This window comes from Chiloscyllium punctatum, chromosome 10 (assembly GCF_047496795.1).
Source record: "Chiloscyllium punctatum isolate Juve2018m chromosome 10, sChiPun1.3, whole genome shotgun sequence".
Lineage (NCBI taxonomy): Eukaryota > Metazoa > Chordata > Chondrichthyes > Orectolobiformes > Hemiscylliidae > Chiloscyllium > Chiloscyllium punctatum.
This window is the reverse complement of record NC_092748.1, coordinates 62,369,643-62,389,213: the sequence shown is the minus strand read 5'-3', so window position 1 is coordinate 62,389,213 and position 19,571 is coordinate 62,369,643. Positions and strand designations below refer to the sequence as shown.

Below are 19,571 nucleotides of genomic sequence, written 5' to 3'. Positions count from 1 at the left end.
CAATATTGAACAGGAACTCACCTGAATTGAAGTGGCCTATTCAATTTTCATTGGCTATTACTTGGGAATGAGGATTAAGGGTGAAAGTGTGGTAGACAAGTTGGTTTCAAATGACCATTGCACAGGTAACATTTTGGAAAGAGTGAGGAGTATTGGATGTTTCGGTCCAGGCTTTCTTAACATTTATTAGTCCCAAGTTTTAAAAACAATTTAGGGAATGAAAGGAAAAAAGAAATGTAAAACATTTTGTACATAAATTTTTGGTTGTGACTTATAAAAATCTGGAATGCCCTATAATTGCTGAGTGGTTCTAATTTCACAGGCAGGCTGAAAACAAAATTAAATTAGGTACACAGTGTTCCCACATACATTGCCCTGGACTTTGCAGTAATAAAGACAGTGAAAATGTGAGCATTCACATCACTGTCCCTTTGAAATTTAATGCGACTTCTGGGGCAAGACTTGTGTCTCTATGAGGAGATGGAAACAAGTTTCCAAATACAGGAGAGAGGTTCAGATTGTTATTCTGGATCCGGGTTCTGGAGATGGAAGAAATCTCAGATCCGCAAACTCGATCTTTCGAAAAAAGCTGCCTGCGCTTCCCATTTTTGGATTGGGTTGTGGGTTGGGAGTGGCTGCATTGGACAGACTGCGCAAGGCTGCCAGTTCCCAAGTTGGATTGAATGGACAGCCTGCCTGGGAACTCCAATGTTGTCGTTGAAGTTTCAAAAGAAAGACTACGATCACAAGAATTTGTAGCAGATGTGAGCCATTTAGCTCCTTGACCCTGTCCTACCATTCAATAAAATCATGTTTGATTCACGTTTCCATCTACCATGCTAATCTTGGTTCTTTTGTCTGACAAGAATCTCTTCATTTTAAAAATATTAAAGTTCCTCACCTTCTGAGAGAGAGTTTCAAATTTACACAACTCTCTGAGAGAAAATAAAACTTATTGAGTGACATCCATTTCTTAAACAGTGAAGCATAACGCTTTTAATCTTGAAATAAAAGATAGCAGTCAATTTGCCTTCTGAATTATTTGCTCAACCTGTGTACTAACGTTTTATTACTCATTCATTAGAGTACCTTGATCCCTCCACACCTCAGAGTTCTGCAGTCACTTAAATCATGTGCATTTTCTTGTTAAAACTTCACATTTATCATCTTATACTCCATCAGCCAGATTCACTCACTAAACCTATTGATATCATGGGCAACCTCTTTATGTCTTCTTCACAAAATACTTTCCTACCCCTCTTGGGATCATCTGCAAATGTAGCTACCATGACTTTTCTCCCCTCATTGAAGTCATTGATACGAATTGAAAAGATTTTAGATCCCAGTACAAACCCTTCATTATTAAAACATTAACATATACCTCCTGCTCTCACCCCCTCACTCTCTGTGCCCCATCAATGTCAACCAATGCCATCTATCTATATGCATCTTAAATTCGCTGTGCCCAACTACTCATTCCCCAACGCCATATCACCTGTGCCAGTCTGGACCCATTTACCCACTGATACCCCCTTTGCCAACTTAGTGTCAACTTGTACCCCTCCATCCACAACACATTTTTTCCTTCCCTCTCTATGCCAACTCACCTAGTATCTTATATGGGTATACCTCAGGAGTCCTTCTGGCATAAGATAAAGTTTATTAATGATTTCACTATTGAAAGAAAACCACTCAATGACAGAAAATAAACAGTTGTTACATTAGTATTGTTCCCACTAGCCCCGAAATGTAAACAAACATTTCAGTTCCATGTTGAATAACTTCTATGCTTCACCCTTTACATAAATGAACATTTCCATCCCATAAGTAGTTGTCCATCAAAATGTTTACTTAATAGACATCACTTTGTGAAAAAACATGCATAAAAAAATCAGTCATGGAGATTGTGTCCCATCATAGGTTTTTGTCAATAGGTGCAATGAAAGAATGAGTACTACTTTTCGAAAAAAAAAGACATTTTTTGGACAATTCCTGAACAGCTGTTTGGCAATTACACAATCATCATCCCAGTCATCAGCAAAGCAATGGAAGGAGTCACCAACAGTGCAATCAAGCAATATCCACTCAGCAATAACATACTCACTGATGCTCAGTTTGACATCCACCAGGACCACTCAGTTCTTGATCTCATTACAACCTTGACCCAAACGTGGACAAAAGAGCTGAACTCTAGTGATGAGTTGAGAGTGACCACCCTTGACACCAGGCTGCATCTGATTAATTAGTGACATCATGAAGCCTAGCAAACCGGAGTCAATGAGAATCAGGATGAAACATTCTGATGGTTGGAGTCAAACCCTATCACAGAAGAAGATAGTTATGGTGGTTGGTCATCAGTCATGTCAGCTACAGGACACCTCCTCCACCACCATCAGCATTCATACACTTCACCACTGATACACAGTGGCAGCAGGACTAGATGCAAAGAAGGATCCAATGGGAACGCTGGCTATCCAAAAAAAGTGTACTGAGAACACAGCTGCTCAAACCTGGTCTAATCTCCAGACTCCAGATTCCATACTCTCGGATTTCAGAGTTCAATTTGACGAGATGTAGCTGATTACTTAAGTAGTCAGCTGCCTCTGTGAATCACGTATACATGAACTATGGATTATCACCAAACCTGTTCCCTGCGAAAATGAGAGATGCTGGGTTTGGGAGTGGGACTTGGAATTTCCAATTTCTTCCAGCATTTTCACATTGAAGGAAACCCTCTCTGTCATGGTGAAAATCTGAACAATAGTTTTTGCTAAGAGAAAGCTATTTTCCTGTGCCTTTTTTGACTCCAAGATATTTTTGAGAGGCCTTTTGCAGCCAAGTAGATCTTGTGTTCAAAATGTACTTGCTGCCCCATCATATGAGGGCCACCATCATAAACAATAAAGGGAAATTGTTTGTCCTAGTGCTCACCACTTTCCTTTCCTGTGACATTCCTTACAAACATGGCTCCTCACTCAAGGCAGGGGCCTCTCTGCCAAGTTGGGAAGAGGACGAAATTGGAGGGGAGCAACTTTTTTCAAGGGGTTTTCTCATTTTTTACAATTGCAAAACTGAGGTATTCTCTGCCAGGGAAGGGGATGTACAAGGAGGAGTTTCTACACGTAACAGCCAGCACAGCTACATATCTGCCATCAACAGATCTCTACTTCAGCCTCCAAGTCTTCAGCAATTAAGTAGCCCCCTTACGAATCTCCCTCCTGTCATGGGTGTCCATTGCCTTCAGTACACAGAGGCACAGGTGCAGCAATAGCGGCAGCAGCCTGAAATCCCTCAATCGCCAAATACACAGGTCCAAGGACAGGAAAAACCATGACAACAAGTATCTGGAAGGCAGAGGTATTGAAGAATAAGGCAATGCCCACCTGAAGGCAGTATTGTGGGTGGCACGATGGCTCAGGGATCCGGGTTCAATTCCAACCTAGGGTCACTGTCTGTGCGGAGTTTGCACATTCTCCCCATGTCTGTGGGGTTTCTTCCGGGTGCTCCGGTTTCCTCCCACAGTCCGAAGATGTGCAGGTTAGGTGAATTGGCTATGCCAAATTGCCCATAGTGTTAGGTGCATTAGTCAGGGGTAAATATAAGGTGAAGGAATAGGTCTGGGTGGGTTGTTTTTCCGAGGGTCGGTGCAGGCTTGTTGGGCTGAAGGGCCTGTTTCCATACTATTGGGTATCTAATCTGTCTAATCTAATCAAAGGTGAACAGGATAAATGCCTGAATATGATTGACAGGTAACATCAGAGTGTCTTACCTGAGAGATGGTTGCTGAATTTTACATTCATCTGCAACTACGGGCAAGAGACACTATACTCCCTCAATGGCTTCAAAGGTGACAGTGCTCTTTGCTGGTGAGTCACTTCAAGGTTTCAGATTGGTTTCACAGGTTAGCATAACATCGAGGGCCAAAGGGCCTGTACTGCGCTGTAATGCTCTATGTTTTGCAGCTGACAGAATCTACAGTCACCATTGTCATCAATATTCTTTTGCCAGGGTGGCACAGTTTAAGCTGTTCAAGACATGCAGTGCACCACAGTCACAGTAACAGGTTATAGCTCTCCTCCATATTTAGGTGCAGTCTAGGTGCATGCACTGGCAGTATGGGTACACATGCAGAATTCAGAGAGGGACATTCATTGAAAGCGGTACCACTCTTTAAATGTCAATCTACTACAACTTTACATTATAGACATGCCATTACTTTCTCAACATTAACTCATTACAATTATGAATTTAGCAATCCATGCTGCCATGTTCACTTTTAAGGACACGATGTATGCCTAAATACATGATGTAGGCAGGAGATGCCCTCTTGCTTCAGTGCTCGCTAACATTTTCTACAATTTCCAGGTTCAATATATTTTTGTTAGAATGGGCTCCACCCTTGAACCTTCTGCATATTTCTAAGGCATAGATGATACATTCATGATCATCGAATCTGAAACAAAAATATATTCCTTCCCTTGCTCGAAGTCACTTTTAAATAAAGCAAACTAATGAGCTCCCTTTCTTCGATGAGCTCATGGAGAAATCCAGTAATGGGTCTGCTATAGTCGACCTTCACCTGAAAATATGCCATTTGGGATTTGTGCTGATTGGCATGTAAACTGAGCCCTAACCACTTGTTCACTGTGCAAGTCTCATATACAAAAAAAATTGTGAGTATTAACACTATCACACAGGACAATATCTATCCTGACCAGATCATTATTCACAGTGTGTCATGCAAACTTGCAAATAAGCCAAAGTCCTGAAAAGTACCTGGTAAACTTCAGATTACTCCAGAAAGGCAAAGCACCTCAAAACAGCTTGAACAACAGATTGAGGAAACTATTTAATATTGCTACTCGAGTGGTTCTTTCCACTAACATAATGTTGCCATCAGTCCATAAAGGCCTGCATATCACACAATCAAGCAATGGCATATATGAATTCCAGTGCTTGAACAATGACAGGTACGTAAGCCATATGTCCCAACTGATGCAATCAAATAGCATATTGGTTCAGTTGCTTGTAATAGGCTGTGTCCAGATCGTGCACAGCCAACCAACACTTGCAAAACTGCATTCCACAACTTCTACTGTTGGATGTGAATTTGTGATTGGGCAGCACATACTAAACAGAGTCAAAAAGTGTGGCGCTGGAAAAGCACAGCTGGTCAAGCAGTATCCGAGGAGCAGCAGAGTCGACATTTCTAGTAGAACCTTTTCATCAGGAATGTGGGGGGCTCGGGGACTGACAGATATTTGGGAGGGGGTAGGGCTGGGGGTTATGCAGCTGGGAATGCGATAGTTTGATGAAGGTGCGGGTGATGGTGATAGGTCAGGGTTGAAGGTGGAGTGGGTGGGAAGGAAGATGGACAGGTAGGACAGTTCAAGATCTGGGATAAGGTGGGGGAAGGGAAGGTCAGGAAACTGGTGAAATTGACATTGATCCCGTATGGTTGGAGGGTCCCAAGGCAAAAGATGAGGTGTTCTTCACCCAGGTGTCTGGTGGCTACAATTTGTTCCAATGCTCCAACTCGGCACCGTCATCTTGAACTGTCCTATCTGTCCATCTTCTTTCCCACCTATCCACTCCTCCCTCCACTCCAACCTATCAACATCACCCCCACCTTCATCTACATATTGCATTCCCAGCTACCTCCCCCCCCAGCCCTCTCCCCTTCCATTTATCTCTCAGCCCACTTGGGACCACCGAAAGACCTTATGCTTGAAACATAGACTCGCCTGCTCCTCAGATGCTGCCTGTCTGGCTGTGCTTTTTTCCTGCACCACACTTTTTAACTCTGATCTCTAGCATACTGAACCATCTTGAGCTCACTTAAAGGTACATTAAGAACCAATAAGCAGTCAAGCTTGTAACATTAATCATTTATCCTTGTTAGAAATGACATACAATCAAATGCAGTAAAACTTTTCTGTAAACAAAAGCAATATGTTTAGCCTTGTGCATACTTGAATTATCCAGCAACTTCAGCAGCCTTTTCTTTATGGCAATATCTCATCCAATCAACATTTTTTTCCTGGAGTATAAATTTTTATGATTATTTGATATTCTTGCATTTATCCTGATGAATGCAGAACAAAATGATTTGGCAGCATGTCTCTCCTTGCAGAAAAATCTACTAATATGCAGAACTTTAATATGTGATATTATTTTGATTGCAAAAGTTTGTAGTGAACTTATATTTCAATATTGAAGTTATCTGCTCTGGTCAGAAAAATAAAGAAGTGTGGAATAGTTTTCCAAAGGGTGCAGAGGCGGAACATTCTCTCATTCCAGGACTAAGAGTGAAGGCCATGGCACTAAACCATGCCAGTCTAGTCTGAAGATGCCAGCCTATTCCAAGGTTGCCAGCCTGGTCTGAGATTTTTGGCACAGTGCAATCTCAGTTATCTGAAGGAAAAGGAGGACTGGGTTGGGATAGGTAGTAAATGAGACAAGTTTGGAAAGGTATGGCAAGTAAACTCACGAGACCTTGCAGTGAAAACTTCTCCAAAAAACTCAATCTAACTGGCACTTGGTTAAAAAACAAGTAACATTCAGCCTATTGTGTGGGAAAGTGCTGGAATTCTGAGAATCTTCGGTAGACATTTGAAGCAGAAGCAGGCTGCCAAAAAACTGTAACTATAAATAAGTATAAAAAAGAATTTCAACTGATAAACAAGGTGACTTTTTTTATCTACACTTAAAAGGTTTGCAGCTTTGACCTCAGTCTGTGGGATGCGTTTTTGAAAGTTTATATAAAGGTACACATTAAGTTACTGAGCTATCCAACCAAGATAAAACATACAAAACCTCTAAATATGGTCTTTGGTAATTTTGGGAGTAAGCTTAGTGCTTCGGTTCTATAAGCTGCTGCTACAATGCAAAGACTTAAAAATGTTTACATGTTTAAATTGATGCATAAATGAGGAAGACCAAGAGGAAGGGAGTAGCCAGTGTAAAAGGAAGGGTCATTCAATGATGTCTGTCAGTCGGCTGCATTACATTGTATCTTGCAGGAGCAGAATGTATTTCTTTTCCTTGGTGATTTCTTTTTAATGAAGTTTCTGATCTTTCCTCTTTACAACTTGCAGGAATATTAACTAAACTTAGACATTTCCCCAAATGGAAAATTAAATCAATTATATATTAACACGCTGATGCAATACACACAATGAATGGTGACTAATGTAGAACTTGGCAATGAGTTACCTATCTCCACTCTCAATGCAAGCAACTGAGGAATCCAAGACTGTGAGTGACGTAATTTTTTTCAAAATTTGATGGCAATCGCAAAACTAAACTATACAAAATACTCAATGCCTAACTTCATTGACAATTTAAGCAGCTTAAATGCACATAACATTTTTTATGCAAAATTGGTTCAGCACATTGCATTGAGACAATGCTCACAATGATTTGTGATTTGACCAAATTTGCTGCCTCCATTGTTTCCTGAGGTTGGTTTTGCCACTCTGGTCATGTTAATACCTAGCACTTCTCGAACTTTACAAGCCAGATGTTTTTCGAGCTGAAGAATTAAGAATAAAATCTAACCTATGGACCGAGTTGTCACACTTTAGGAAATTCTAGACCAATGCTTGTGCAGAATTGAACCATTAAAAGAAATTGAATAACATGGTGAAGGTACAACTACTATTATATGGAAAGCTCAAGTGAAATAGTTCATGAGTTTACCATATTAATTACATCTTTTAGTTTAGATTTTTAATGGTTATCTTACCTTTAACTGTCACTTTAGCACAGCAAGATGTCCTTCCAAATTTGTTTTCTGCTACACAGGTATAAATAGCATCATCTTCTGGCAAAGCATCTTGTATATAGAGTTTTGCAATATCATTTTCAAATGAGCTGTGAGCATACTGAATAGGTGTATCTGTAGATTAAACAGGGAAATAGAAACCGTAAAACACCATCCTCGAACAATATCATGTAGCTGTTTCGTTAAATTACCATCACACCCCACTGGGATGTCTTCACAAAGCTCATTCTCCACCATGAACAATTAAGCACATTATCTACTTCCCAAACATCCATGATCTGAGTGTCTGAACACACTGCTTCAAAGTATGAATCTGTAAAATTGTTTACAAGGTTAGACAGTAAGATTCTTCCTACCTCTCTCTGTAGCCTATAGCTTTGTTCTGGAAGATGATCAGCCTGCAAACCCTTCAAAATCTATTACTTGGAGCTGTCTGCAGTAGACCCAAGAGGAAAGTCTGTACTGAACTGCTTTGACCTCCTCTTTCTTGAGCAAACTATCTGTAATCCCCTCTGTTTCTAAGAAATTCCTACTAAAATACTGAAGAACTCAGGAGAATGAGGTTCCTCATTGCTGATCCCTGCAAATTTAAAATAGTCCAAACTGTAGTCACAGATAGCAGAACAGGAACAAGAATTGCCATTCAATCCCTCAAACCTGTTTGATTATTCCAACTGACGTGCACATTAATTCCACATTCACACCTTAGTTCTATAAATCTTAATATCTTTGCTGAATAAAACAAAATGTCAACATTCAGTTTTAAATTCACAATTTACTCAGCTTCAGAAGCTGTTGGAGAGAGTTGCAGATTTCCAAGACACTTAATCACTTCCTGACATCACTTCTGAACATTCATAATAATGTGATGTGTCTTTGTTCTGGATTCTCCCAACAGAGGAATCATTATCTCGCGATCTCCACATTATTGTACCTGCCTATCCCATCAAATCCTTTCATCATTTTAAACACCTTGATTAGACCGCTCCTTAATCTTCTATACTCAAGGGAATATAAGCCTAGTCTGCGCGTCTTGTTTTTATAACATATCACACCTATTGTGTTGCCTAACTTATTACTGGCAGTAAATTTGATTGTATGACTTTCTATTCCTTCATTCAAGTCGTTTAAAAATCTAATGAAAAACTGAAGGCTAAGGACAGGTACTTGGGTTCCTGACAACTGGAATACATACTTAGTATCCATATATCCTAACCAATAGCCAATCCATGCTAATATATTGTTTCCAATTTTATGGGTTCCCTTTGTACAAGCCCTTTATGTGTAATACTATGAAATGTTTTTGGAAATATACATTAGTAACATCCATCAGCACTCCCATTTTTATCATATTAGTTAGTTCTTTTGTATCCCAGTCCTCTTGAGGTAAAGCCTCATGTTCCACTAGCCTTTTGCATTATTTTTATATTTTTCTTGTATATGGATCTCTGCATACGGACATTTACATACTTCTGTGTGATCAGTTGTGTAACCACAGAATGTGGACAACTTTGTTCTTCACAGGATCCTCACCAGTTGCCATTATTACTGTGACTTGGAAGCCAGTGTGTTGTGTGTGCATGTGTTTGGTAGCTCCTGGGAACGAAGATGACCTTTGCTCATGGTGAGAATCTGTACATCGAGTCTGTTGATCTGGAGCTACTGCATGGTTGTGGCTGATGAGAAAACTCACCCACTCATACTGTCTGTCATTGGTGTAGCTGAATTTACAGGTTTATAATCAACTAGCTTGGCCATGATATGAAGTAGGATTTGAACTGGCAGTTGTCGAACCAGAGGTAGTGACAGTGCCACTGAGTCACAAGATGTCCTGTACCCATGTGTCCATGCTGCTTGAGTGATCGGAAGGAGTCAATTTGCCTACATGAGCTGTCATAACATAGCTGAACATCTCATACCTAAATGAACTTGTGTGGTCATTTAATTTGCATCTTGGATCCCAATAAGATGATTATGGTTCATCTCATGTTGTCACACATCACATTTAAAGCCAAACCACGGTGCTTTTCCCTCTACAGATGCTGCCGCACCTGCTGAGTTTCGCCAACATGTTCTGGTTTTTGTTTCATATTTAAAACTCTTGGTTCCACCGTCATTAAATCTCTGATTTCTGTTTTGCTGCTGTCCTCTAGCCTCACCCTGTCCGTGTTAAGAATGTGATTCATTAAAGGGTTTATATGTGAGCACAGAATGAGGTTTTGTTATTGTGATCCTCAGCTTACAACCCTGGAAAACAATCAGAGTTTATGCAGCTGCTCAACATTTAAACTGGTCATGTAATTTTCTTAAATCATTTGGAATACCTCCAGAAATCTGTGCCTTAACATTAAAATAGCAAAGTTATGTCCTGATTTTTAAAAATGAATGTCTATCATATGTCTGAATTGGGAAACCATTTTTCTGAGAGTACTGTCTTGATTTCATCTTTCTTTTTCCATTTTCCTTTTGGTTGGCCTCTGCTACCGCCCATTTTGCATCTTTGCTATAATTCAGGTTTAACCTTCCTATCTTTAAAATGATCGTTCATAGTCCAGGCTCACAACACTTGCTTTGCATGATTGTAATTTGTTTTATATTCTTGTTTGCATCTAAAAACACAGCCATCTGCTATTTGTAATGTCCCCCTAGTATTGCATGGGTTCAACTAAACCATTTAAGTGAACTGCTGTGAACTACTAAAATATTCTTGCACTGAATAGCGGAACTATCCAATTTACTTCTGGCAAGCATTATTGTTCTGAATAAACTGTTTCATGTGACCAGAACATTGAGAAAAAGCTTCCTATTGGTGCCTAAAGCAAAGGCATTTGGGGGGGTGGCGGGGAATCAAAGTCAAACAAATTTAAAACTATTTTTGAAAAAAAAATGCCAGTTCAGAACTTTGAGAGAGAAAACTTGAATTTGTGGAGGAGGATCAGTCTGTAAGTTATGTAAACTGCTGAATTTGTTTTATGTGTGGCTTGCACATTGTTACAAAAATTAAGAAAAATAAGACTGCTCCATAACATATACAGATATTAGATTAACTTCAGGTTTCTTAGATTTAAGAGTGAATTTAAAAACTACAGAAGGCGTGTTGCACTAAAAGTACAACCAAACTATAAGAAGTAAGTTTTATGAAAATAGAATAAATGTATTTATAAAACTTAATGCCCAGATTTTGCTGTACACAAGAAAGATCAAGGTGGTTAGCTGTTATATTTATATTCAATAAAACTGACAGCAAACTTTGCCACTCCACATATGTACAGTCAAATGTGAATGCTGGAACAGGAATAAGCAACTAATCGGTCTTTTCTTGCTGCTATGTGCTTACATAATAAGCTTCCAAACACAAATCCATCTCATCACCAAGCCCACTTACCTTTACTTCCATGACATTGTCCAACTCTCAGTTTATGTGCTGCAAAAACCCACATGTATGCCTTTGTTACCTTTAGCTTTGACAAATCTAATGTTCATCTGGCTGGTTTACCCATGCTTCGTGATTCATACACTTGAACTCATTCTAAACACTGCTGGCCATGTCCCAATTTGCAAAGTCTCAATGATACATTACCCTTGTGCTTGCTGACCTTCGGTGACTCCGTGTTCAGCAATGCTTCAACTTTAGAATTCACATTCTCATTTTTAAATGCCTCCATGACCTCATCCCTCTCTATCTCCTCCAGCCCTCCAAATCTCTCAGATATATACAGACCTCTCCAATTCTGACATGTTGAGCAACCCAGGTTTAATTATTCTGATCACTGGTGGTGCATGCCTTCAGCTGCCTCGATTCCCTATCTCTGCATTCCTACTTCCTTCTTATCCTTTCAAGCTGCCTATCAACATGTACCTTCATTAGTCCAACGTTTTGGTCATCTGGCCTAATATTTTATTACATGTCAAATTTTTGCTTATAAAGCTCCTGCAAATATACTTGAGATGATTTATTATATTAAAGGTGTTCTATGAACACAGGTTAGTATTTGTTTATCCTATGTTTTTATGTGAAAATGTAATCATGTCAAGAGATTGGGGTGGGTGGCTCGGGAAGTTGGGGTCAGGAGGAAGGAAGATCATGAATCATTAAGCTTGGGTACAGGAGGTCAGGGACCAAGGGTCTGAGAGGCTGATTGTCTGAGATCTCGGAATTGAGGAGTAGGTGAAGCCATTCTTTAATTCAATTTACTTCTGGCAAGCACTATTGTTCTGAATAAACTGTTTCATGTGACCAGAACATTGAGAAAAAGCTTCCTATTGGTGCCTAAAGCAAAGGAATTTAGTGTGGGGGGGGGGGAATCAAAGTCAAACAAATTTAAAACTATTTTTGATTTAAAAAATGCCAGTTCAGAACTTTGAGAGAGGAAAACTTGAATTTGTGGAGGAGGATCAGTCTGTAAGTTATGTAAACTGCTGAATTTGTTTTATGTGTGGCTTGCACATTGTTACGAAAATTACTTGTGGGAGAGATGGTCAGAAATTTAACATTCTCTGTATGTAAAATCAGGTTGGAGTGGCAATGTAAGACTGGGGAAGTTACAGTGGGATGATTGACAGAGTGTCAGTTCCAGGAATTCAGTTTGTTGTTGGGAATGATTTGGCAGGATCCAAGGTAGGAGTGACACCCATTGTTGTGGAGAAACCCAAGGAAGACCAAGAAACTGAGGAGTTAAAACCAAAATATCCTGGCATTTTCCTAGTCTGTGTGGTAACCTGATCCCACTATCATAAGTCACAACATGAAGTGAAAAGTAAAGAGACAGATGAAGGAGTTGAGTTCAGTTAGCGGACACCCTGTTTGATAGAATGGTGCAGGAAAAACCTAAACAAGCAAAGGGTCAGACAGAAGTGTTTACTCCTGAAAGACTAAGAGACTTGCAACAGCAAGACAAGACGATAAAAGATATATATTTGGGGTGCGTGCTCTGAAAAGGAGGCAGACAATATTCTGGAGGGTCATAATCTGAAAGATAGCATCCTTAGGCAGAAATGGAGACCACAGCAGGTTAGTGCAGAGAAGAAATGGGCCAAAGTGCACCAGATTGTGTTGCCGATAGCATACAGACAGGAGGTGTTATGGGTGGCACATGAACTAACTGTAGGAGGTCACCCAGGGTTACAAAAGGCTCAGGCTAAGGTACAAAAACATTTTTATTGGCCTGGAATGCACAAGATTGTGGTGAACATTTGCCATATATGTCATACATACAAACGGTCGGTAAGTCACAGGCGGCAATAAAACCAGCACCTTTGTTGCCAATTCCCACATTTGAAGAACCTTTCATGCGGATTATGATTGATTGTATAGGCCCCTCCCAAGAACTAAAAGTGGGAATCAGTACTTGTTAACCATAATGGATGTGTCTACCAGATTTCCGGAGGTAATTCCATTGCGGAGTATCAAAGCAAAAAGGGTAATAGAGGAGTTAGTAGCTTTCTTCACACGGTATGGGCTACCTAGAGATATTCAGTCAGACCAAGAGTCAAATTTTACTGCTAAGCTGTTTAAGACAATTATGGATAGTTCAAGTACACAGCACTTTAAATTCAGTGCGTATTATCTTGAATCCCAGGGAGCTTTAGAAAGGTGGCATCAGACCTTGAAGACCATGTTGACAGCAAACTGTCAGGATTACCCGCATTATTGGGATAAAGCATCCCATTCATATTGTTTTCTATCAGCGATGGCCCAAACAAATCTACTCAGTTTACTCCCTTCAAGTTAATATTCGGGCATGAAGTGAGAGGCCCTTTGAAATTAACTAAAGGGATATTGACAGGACCAAAGTCAGAGGTTTTATACTTAGATTGTGTATTGGAAGTGAGGGAGAGACTAAATCAAGTAGGTGAGTTAGCTAAACAGTGCCTAAAGAGGGCACAGTATAGAATGAAACAGATGGCAGATAAAAGCTCTGATACGCGGACGTTTTCCTGAGGGGATAACGTGTTTGTACTGTTACAGTGATAGGAGATCCCTTCAAAGCCAGGTTTAGTGGTCTCTATCAAATTGATAAAAAGTTGAGTCAGTTGAACTATCCAGTAAAGATGCCAGATAGAAAACAAAGGTATCAGGTATGTCATGTGAACGTGTTGAAACCATATTATATTGGAGAGAAAGAACTGGAGAAACAGGTGTTACTGCCCCGCAGAGTGAGGAATCAAATCCAGATGATTTGGATTTTGATGTACCTCAAAGTAGATTAAGAAATGAAGAAGTCCTTGAGGAGTGCGATAGGTTAGTAAGCTCTCTGTCTCAGGTGCATAGAACGCAATTGAAAGATTTGTTACTGCAGTACAAGGCTATACATAAGAATCAGATGGGGAGGACTAATGCTATTGTACATAAAGTAGACATAGGGAATACTACTCCAAAAAAAACCAACACCCCTATCGGCTTAATCCTTTCAAAGCCAGACAGGTCCAGAAGGAGGTGGAGGCCATTCTCGACGAGGGCACCATCAAACCAAGCCAGAGCGAGTGGAGTTTGCCAATCGTCTTAGTTCCTAAACCGGACGGGACTCAATGATTCTACGTGGATTATCAGAAGGTCAACGCCATCACAAATTCGGGCTGATATCCAATTCCTAGCTTGGAGGACTGTATTGAGAAAGTTGGACAAGCCAGTTACATCACCAAGTTGGACTTCATGCGTGGTTACTGGCAGGGACCTTTGTCAGAGTCGGTGAAAAGAATTTCCAGGTTTGTAACCCCAAATGGCCAAATCAGTTTAAAGTGATACCCTTTGGAATGAAGAATGCACCAGCCACATTCCAAAGATTCACGAACAGAACTGTGGCTGGGTTAACAAACTGTGCTGTTTATCGATGATGTTTAAGAAGTCCTGGAAAGATCACGTGGTACAGTTGGCAGAGCTCTTTGAATGACTATGAGAAGCAAATCTAGTGATAAACTTAAATAAAACAGAATTTGCGAAAGCAGAGGTGACGGTCTTGGGACATAATATCAGTCTTGGAAGGTTAATCGGCGCTGTTTAGCTAACTCACCTGAACGAAAAGATGAAGACCAATAAGGAATTTCCATGACCAACCTCAAAGAAAGAGGTGCTTCAATTCTTAGGACTCAGCAGATTCTATCGGAAGTTTGTTCCAAACTTCAGCAGTGTAGTGGCACTGTTCACCGATTTGATGAAGAAGTACACAAAGTTTCAGTCAACAGAACCATGCCAGGAGGCATTCGACCATTTGAAATCGATACTAACCACCAAACCAGTTTTAGCTACACTAAACTTTTCAAAACCCTTTAAAGTCGCCTTCGAGCTAGTGACATTGGAGTTGGAGCTGTACTCCTACAGGAAGATGAGGATGGGATTGAATTGCCAGTTGGTTACTTTTCGAAGATCAACATCCACCAAAGGCAATACTCCATGATTGAAAAAGAACTATTGAGTTTGGTACTGACCTTACAACATTTTAATGTGTATGTCACGAACAATGTGTCGGAGATGGTTGTGTACACGGATCACAATTCGCTTATATTCTTAGAACACTTTAAAGACAAGAATATGAGACAATTTCATTGGAGTCTTATGTTACAGACTTTTAATTTAAAAATCATACATGTTGCATGTTGAAAGAATGTAATCTCGGATGCATTATCGCGGATTTAAATGATAGAGGTTAGATGAGAATTGTCTTTGTTTAATGTTATATATATATGGTATATGGTATATACAGGTATATGGTATATACAAGTATATGGTATATACAGGTACATGATGTACCAACTTCCACATTCAAAGGTAAGAGCAATGAGGGCAAACGTGCTAAACGCTTTCCTAACAAGGCAAAAGTGAGGACTACAGATGCTGGAGATTAGAGTCAAGAGTGCGGTGCTGGAAAAGCATCCGAGGAGCAGGAAAATCGACGTTTCAGGCATAAGCCCTTCATCAGGAATGAGGCTGAGAGCCGGGGGGGGGGGGGGGGGGGGGGTGAGATAAATAGAAGTGAGGGTGGGGCTAGGGGGAATGGACCAGCCCCACCCCTCTCCCATTTATCTCACCACCCCCTTGGCTCGCAGCCTCTTTCTTGAAGAAGGGCTTTTGCCTGAAACAATGATTTTCCTGCTCCTCGGAGGCTGCCTGACCTGCTCTGCTTTCCTAACCACCCTGTCTACCTGTGATGCAAGTTTCAAAGAACTATGTACCTGAATCCCAGGTCTCTCAGTTCTACAACACTACCCAGGACTCTTAACATTTCTGAAACACTGTTGTATGAGTTAATGCTTCTGAAAGGATGAATATTTGAGCTGGGTTGACCACTGCCTATTCTGATGGTCTGTCACAGTCTCCAGGTTAAAAATCAGTTGGAGTCTGACAGAATTTCTTGATGAGGTCTTCTTTACCTCTTGTTAGTAATTGCTAAAATGCCTGAGATTTAATACAACCTGCATAAATATTTTAAACAACTTGTTCAGAGATATTATGACACATCTCTAGAGCAGGTCTACCTGGCTCAGAGTTAGGGTCAAAACCACTGTGCTACAAGAGCCCTGAATTAAGAGCTGACATGGAAAGCATTGTGCAGATTGAACCCATGACATTAGTTTTATTGGCATCACATCCTAACTATTTGAGTTAAGTGACCACAATGTAACCTGTATATAGTTACTGAGATGTGCTAAACTACATCTTATCATGAGAGAAAGGAGCTAATTCTGCTGAGACCTATTTGGGGCTGAATCTTACCACTGACTACTCAACAGCCCTATGGACCAACATATGGAGGAGGATGGGTGGCAACTTTCTAGTCCAAAGACAAGTCACCGGCAGTTGGTCCTCAGACATCATCGTAAAGTACCACACACAGTGCAACTTTGAAGATGCTTCTACTAAGGTATGAGGGAAATCACACAAAAAATTCCTCGATTTGCCAGATTTGAAATGACCATACATGCAGGAAAAATCAATAGTTTTATCATGTTTCTTCAAGATTGAGGAAAAGTTTAGCTAATCTGGAAAACCAGATTCAAAAACATTCTATAACATTCTATTACAACGTCAGAGCAAAGTATACATTGTTAATGAGGGTAACTAACATAAATGTTGGGTGAGGACAGCCCAAAGCTGGCCAAATCCTCATGGAAATGGATGGAGCTTAGGGAGCCTCCCCAATTTCAGTTCATCTCGTTGGGACCAAATCACACTTTGGACCGCATGAGATTTGCAGATCACTGACAAAAGTTAGCCAAAGTGAAAGACCTGCATCAGAAGCAAAATAAGCCCCTAATGGCACCATTGTCCAGAGGGGAGTGGATAAGACTGAATCTCATTTTGAATCTTGTGATGGACAGAAGCTGGAAGATTGCTTAGTTCAGCACTTCATACACTCAGCTCAGCTCACGACCCAACTTGGAGTCCTGCTCCACACGTTTGAGAAGCCCTGAACTAGTTTAAAGCCAGTGGGACAATCTCCACAGGGCCTCACAGTGTCTGACTGCAAAAAGTTACCCGGAAAATATTGGGAAGGTAAACAGAACAATAAATCTATGAAGATGGTAGCCATGATGTGGAGGTGCCGGTGTTGGACAGGGGTGGACAAAGTCAAAAGTCACATAGCACCAGGTTATAGTCCAACAAGTGTATTTGAAATCACAAGCTTTCATAGCACTGCCCACTTCACCTGACAAAGGAGCAGTGCTCTGAAAGCTTGTGATTTCAAACAAACCAGTTGGACTATAACCTGGTTTCATATGACTTCTGACCTTGTCCATAAAGATGAGTAGCAGTTCAGGAAATTGGACAGAATATGAAGAACAATAAAGAATGGGATAAAAGATTAATTTTAAGGGAAACAGCAGAGTGAGGGAAAGCTAGCTCAAACACAAAAATAGTTAGTAAGAATTTTTATACATTTATAAAAATAACAAAGAATAAATATAGTCAGTGTTGGTTCTCTCTCTCGAGACAGAAAGTCTGGGAATTAATAATAGAAAATAAGGGAATGACTAGTGAATAGAACAGATGTTTTTTGCACCTTATAGGATATAAATAAAATCCCCCAAAAATTGTAAATCAGAATGTGAGAGCGAGGAGCTTAAAACAATTACAATTATAGAGAAAGCGCACTGGGAATACTATTAGGACTAAAATCTGAGAAGTTCCTGATTCTCAGGTGTGCTGATATAGCAGATGCATTACCTTTAATTTAAGAATCATAGAATCCCCACAGTGTGGAAGCAGGCCATTTAGCCCATACCAACCCTCCATACAGTATCCCACCCAGACCCATCCCTCTACCTTTTTACTATAACCCTGCATTTCCCTGACAAACCCACTGAGCCTGTACATCTTTGTACTGGGGGAAGAAACTGGAGCACCTGGAGGAAACCCATGCAGACACGGGGAAAACGTGCAAACTCCACGTAGACTGTTGCCCGAGGGTAGAATGGCATCTGGGTGTGTGGCACTGTGAGGCAGCAGTGCTAAACACTGAACCACTGTGCTGCCCCAAACTCTAGAGAATTTTGGAAAATGTCCCATCAGATTGGAAAATAATGAACGTGATTCCTCTACTTGAGAACGGAGGGAGACATAAAGAAACCTAAATGTCATTAACATCTGTCAGAGGCAAAATGTTAGAACATGTTGTTGAAGAGCTTAAAATAGGGCACTTAGAAAATATTAATGCGATCAAATAGACCTCCCGTGGTTTTGTGAAAGGGAAATTATTTAGACTGATTATTTAGAATTCTTTGAGGAAATAATAAGCCATATAGATAACCAGTGGCAGAGCTGTACTTCAATTTTCAGAATGTATTTGACAATGTGCCACATCAAAACTTAAGATACAACAGAAGAGCTCGTCATATGGGAATAGCATTTTAGCCTGGACAGAGGACTTATTGGCAAATAGGAAGCAGGAGGTGGGGATAAATGGACCATTTTCAGGTTGGCAAAGGTGTGATGGTGGTATGCATAGTGATCAGTGTTGGAGCCTCAATTATTTCTGATCTTTAGGAATGACTTTGATGACAGGGCTGAATATACGCCTGACAAATTTGCTGATGATACAAAGTTAGGTGGGAAAGTAGGCTGGAAGTAAGAATCTACAAAGGGATACAGAGGTTGTATCAGTGGGCAAAAATGGTATATAGAATTTATGCGGTATAATGTGGGAGAATGAGAATTTATCCACTTTGTCAGGGTGAATAGAAAAACAACATATCATTTAAATGGAGAGAGATCACAGAAATCCAAGGTACAGAAGGATCTGATTGTACATGAATCACAAACATTTAGTATGCAAGGAACAAGAAATGATTAGAAAGAAAAATGGAATGTTGTCATTTATTGCAAGGGAAATGGAAAATAAAAAGAGATGTGTTTTGCTACAGTATTTAGAGCATTGGCAAGTCCACATCTGATGTACTGTGTACAGTTTTAGTCTCATTTACAAAAGTATGTAAATATGTTGGAAGTAGTTCAGAGGCTGTTTCTCGGCTGATACTCAGGTGGAAGAGTTGTGTTACGAGGAAAGATTGGACAGGCTGGGCTAATAACCACTACAGTTCAGAATAATGAGAGGTGACCTCATTAAAATTGATATGATTCTGACAGTGCTTGACAGGTCATGTGCAAGGATATTTGACCTTGTGGATGAGACCAGAGACAACACAGTTTAAATATAAGGGACAAAAACAGAAATTGCTGGAGAAACGTAGCAGGTCTGGTCACGTTTATAGAGAGAAAACAGAGTTAATGGGTCGGGTCTGACAACCCTCCTGCAGACCTTTTATCCATTCTGACGTGATCTCACCGAAC

The 19,571-nt window shown here is 40.3% G+C and overlaps 1 protein-coding gene across 2 annotated transcripts in view; it reads right to left on the bottom strand.

Moving 5' to 3' along the window:
* The window catches only part of LOC140482229 (myosin light chain kinase, smooth muscle-like), a 430,871-nt gene that overhangs the window by 154,295 nt on the left and 257,005 nt on the right, over window positions 1–19,571 (bottom strand). For both annotated transcript variants that reach the window (XM_072579340.1, XM_072579341.1), the window contains one exon: window positions 7,748–7,900. In XM_072579340.1, coding sequence (XP_072435441.1) covers window positions 7,748–7,900 — 153 coding nt within the window. The remainder of the gene's footprint in view (window positions 1–7,747; window positions 7,901–19,571) is intronic.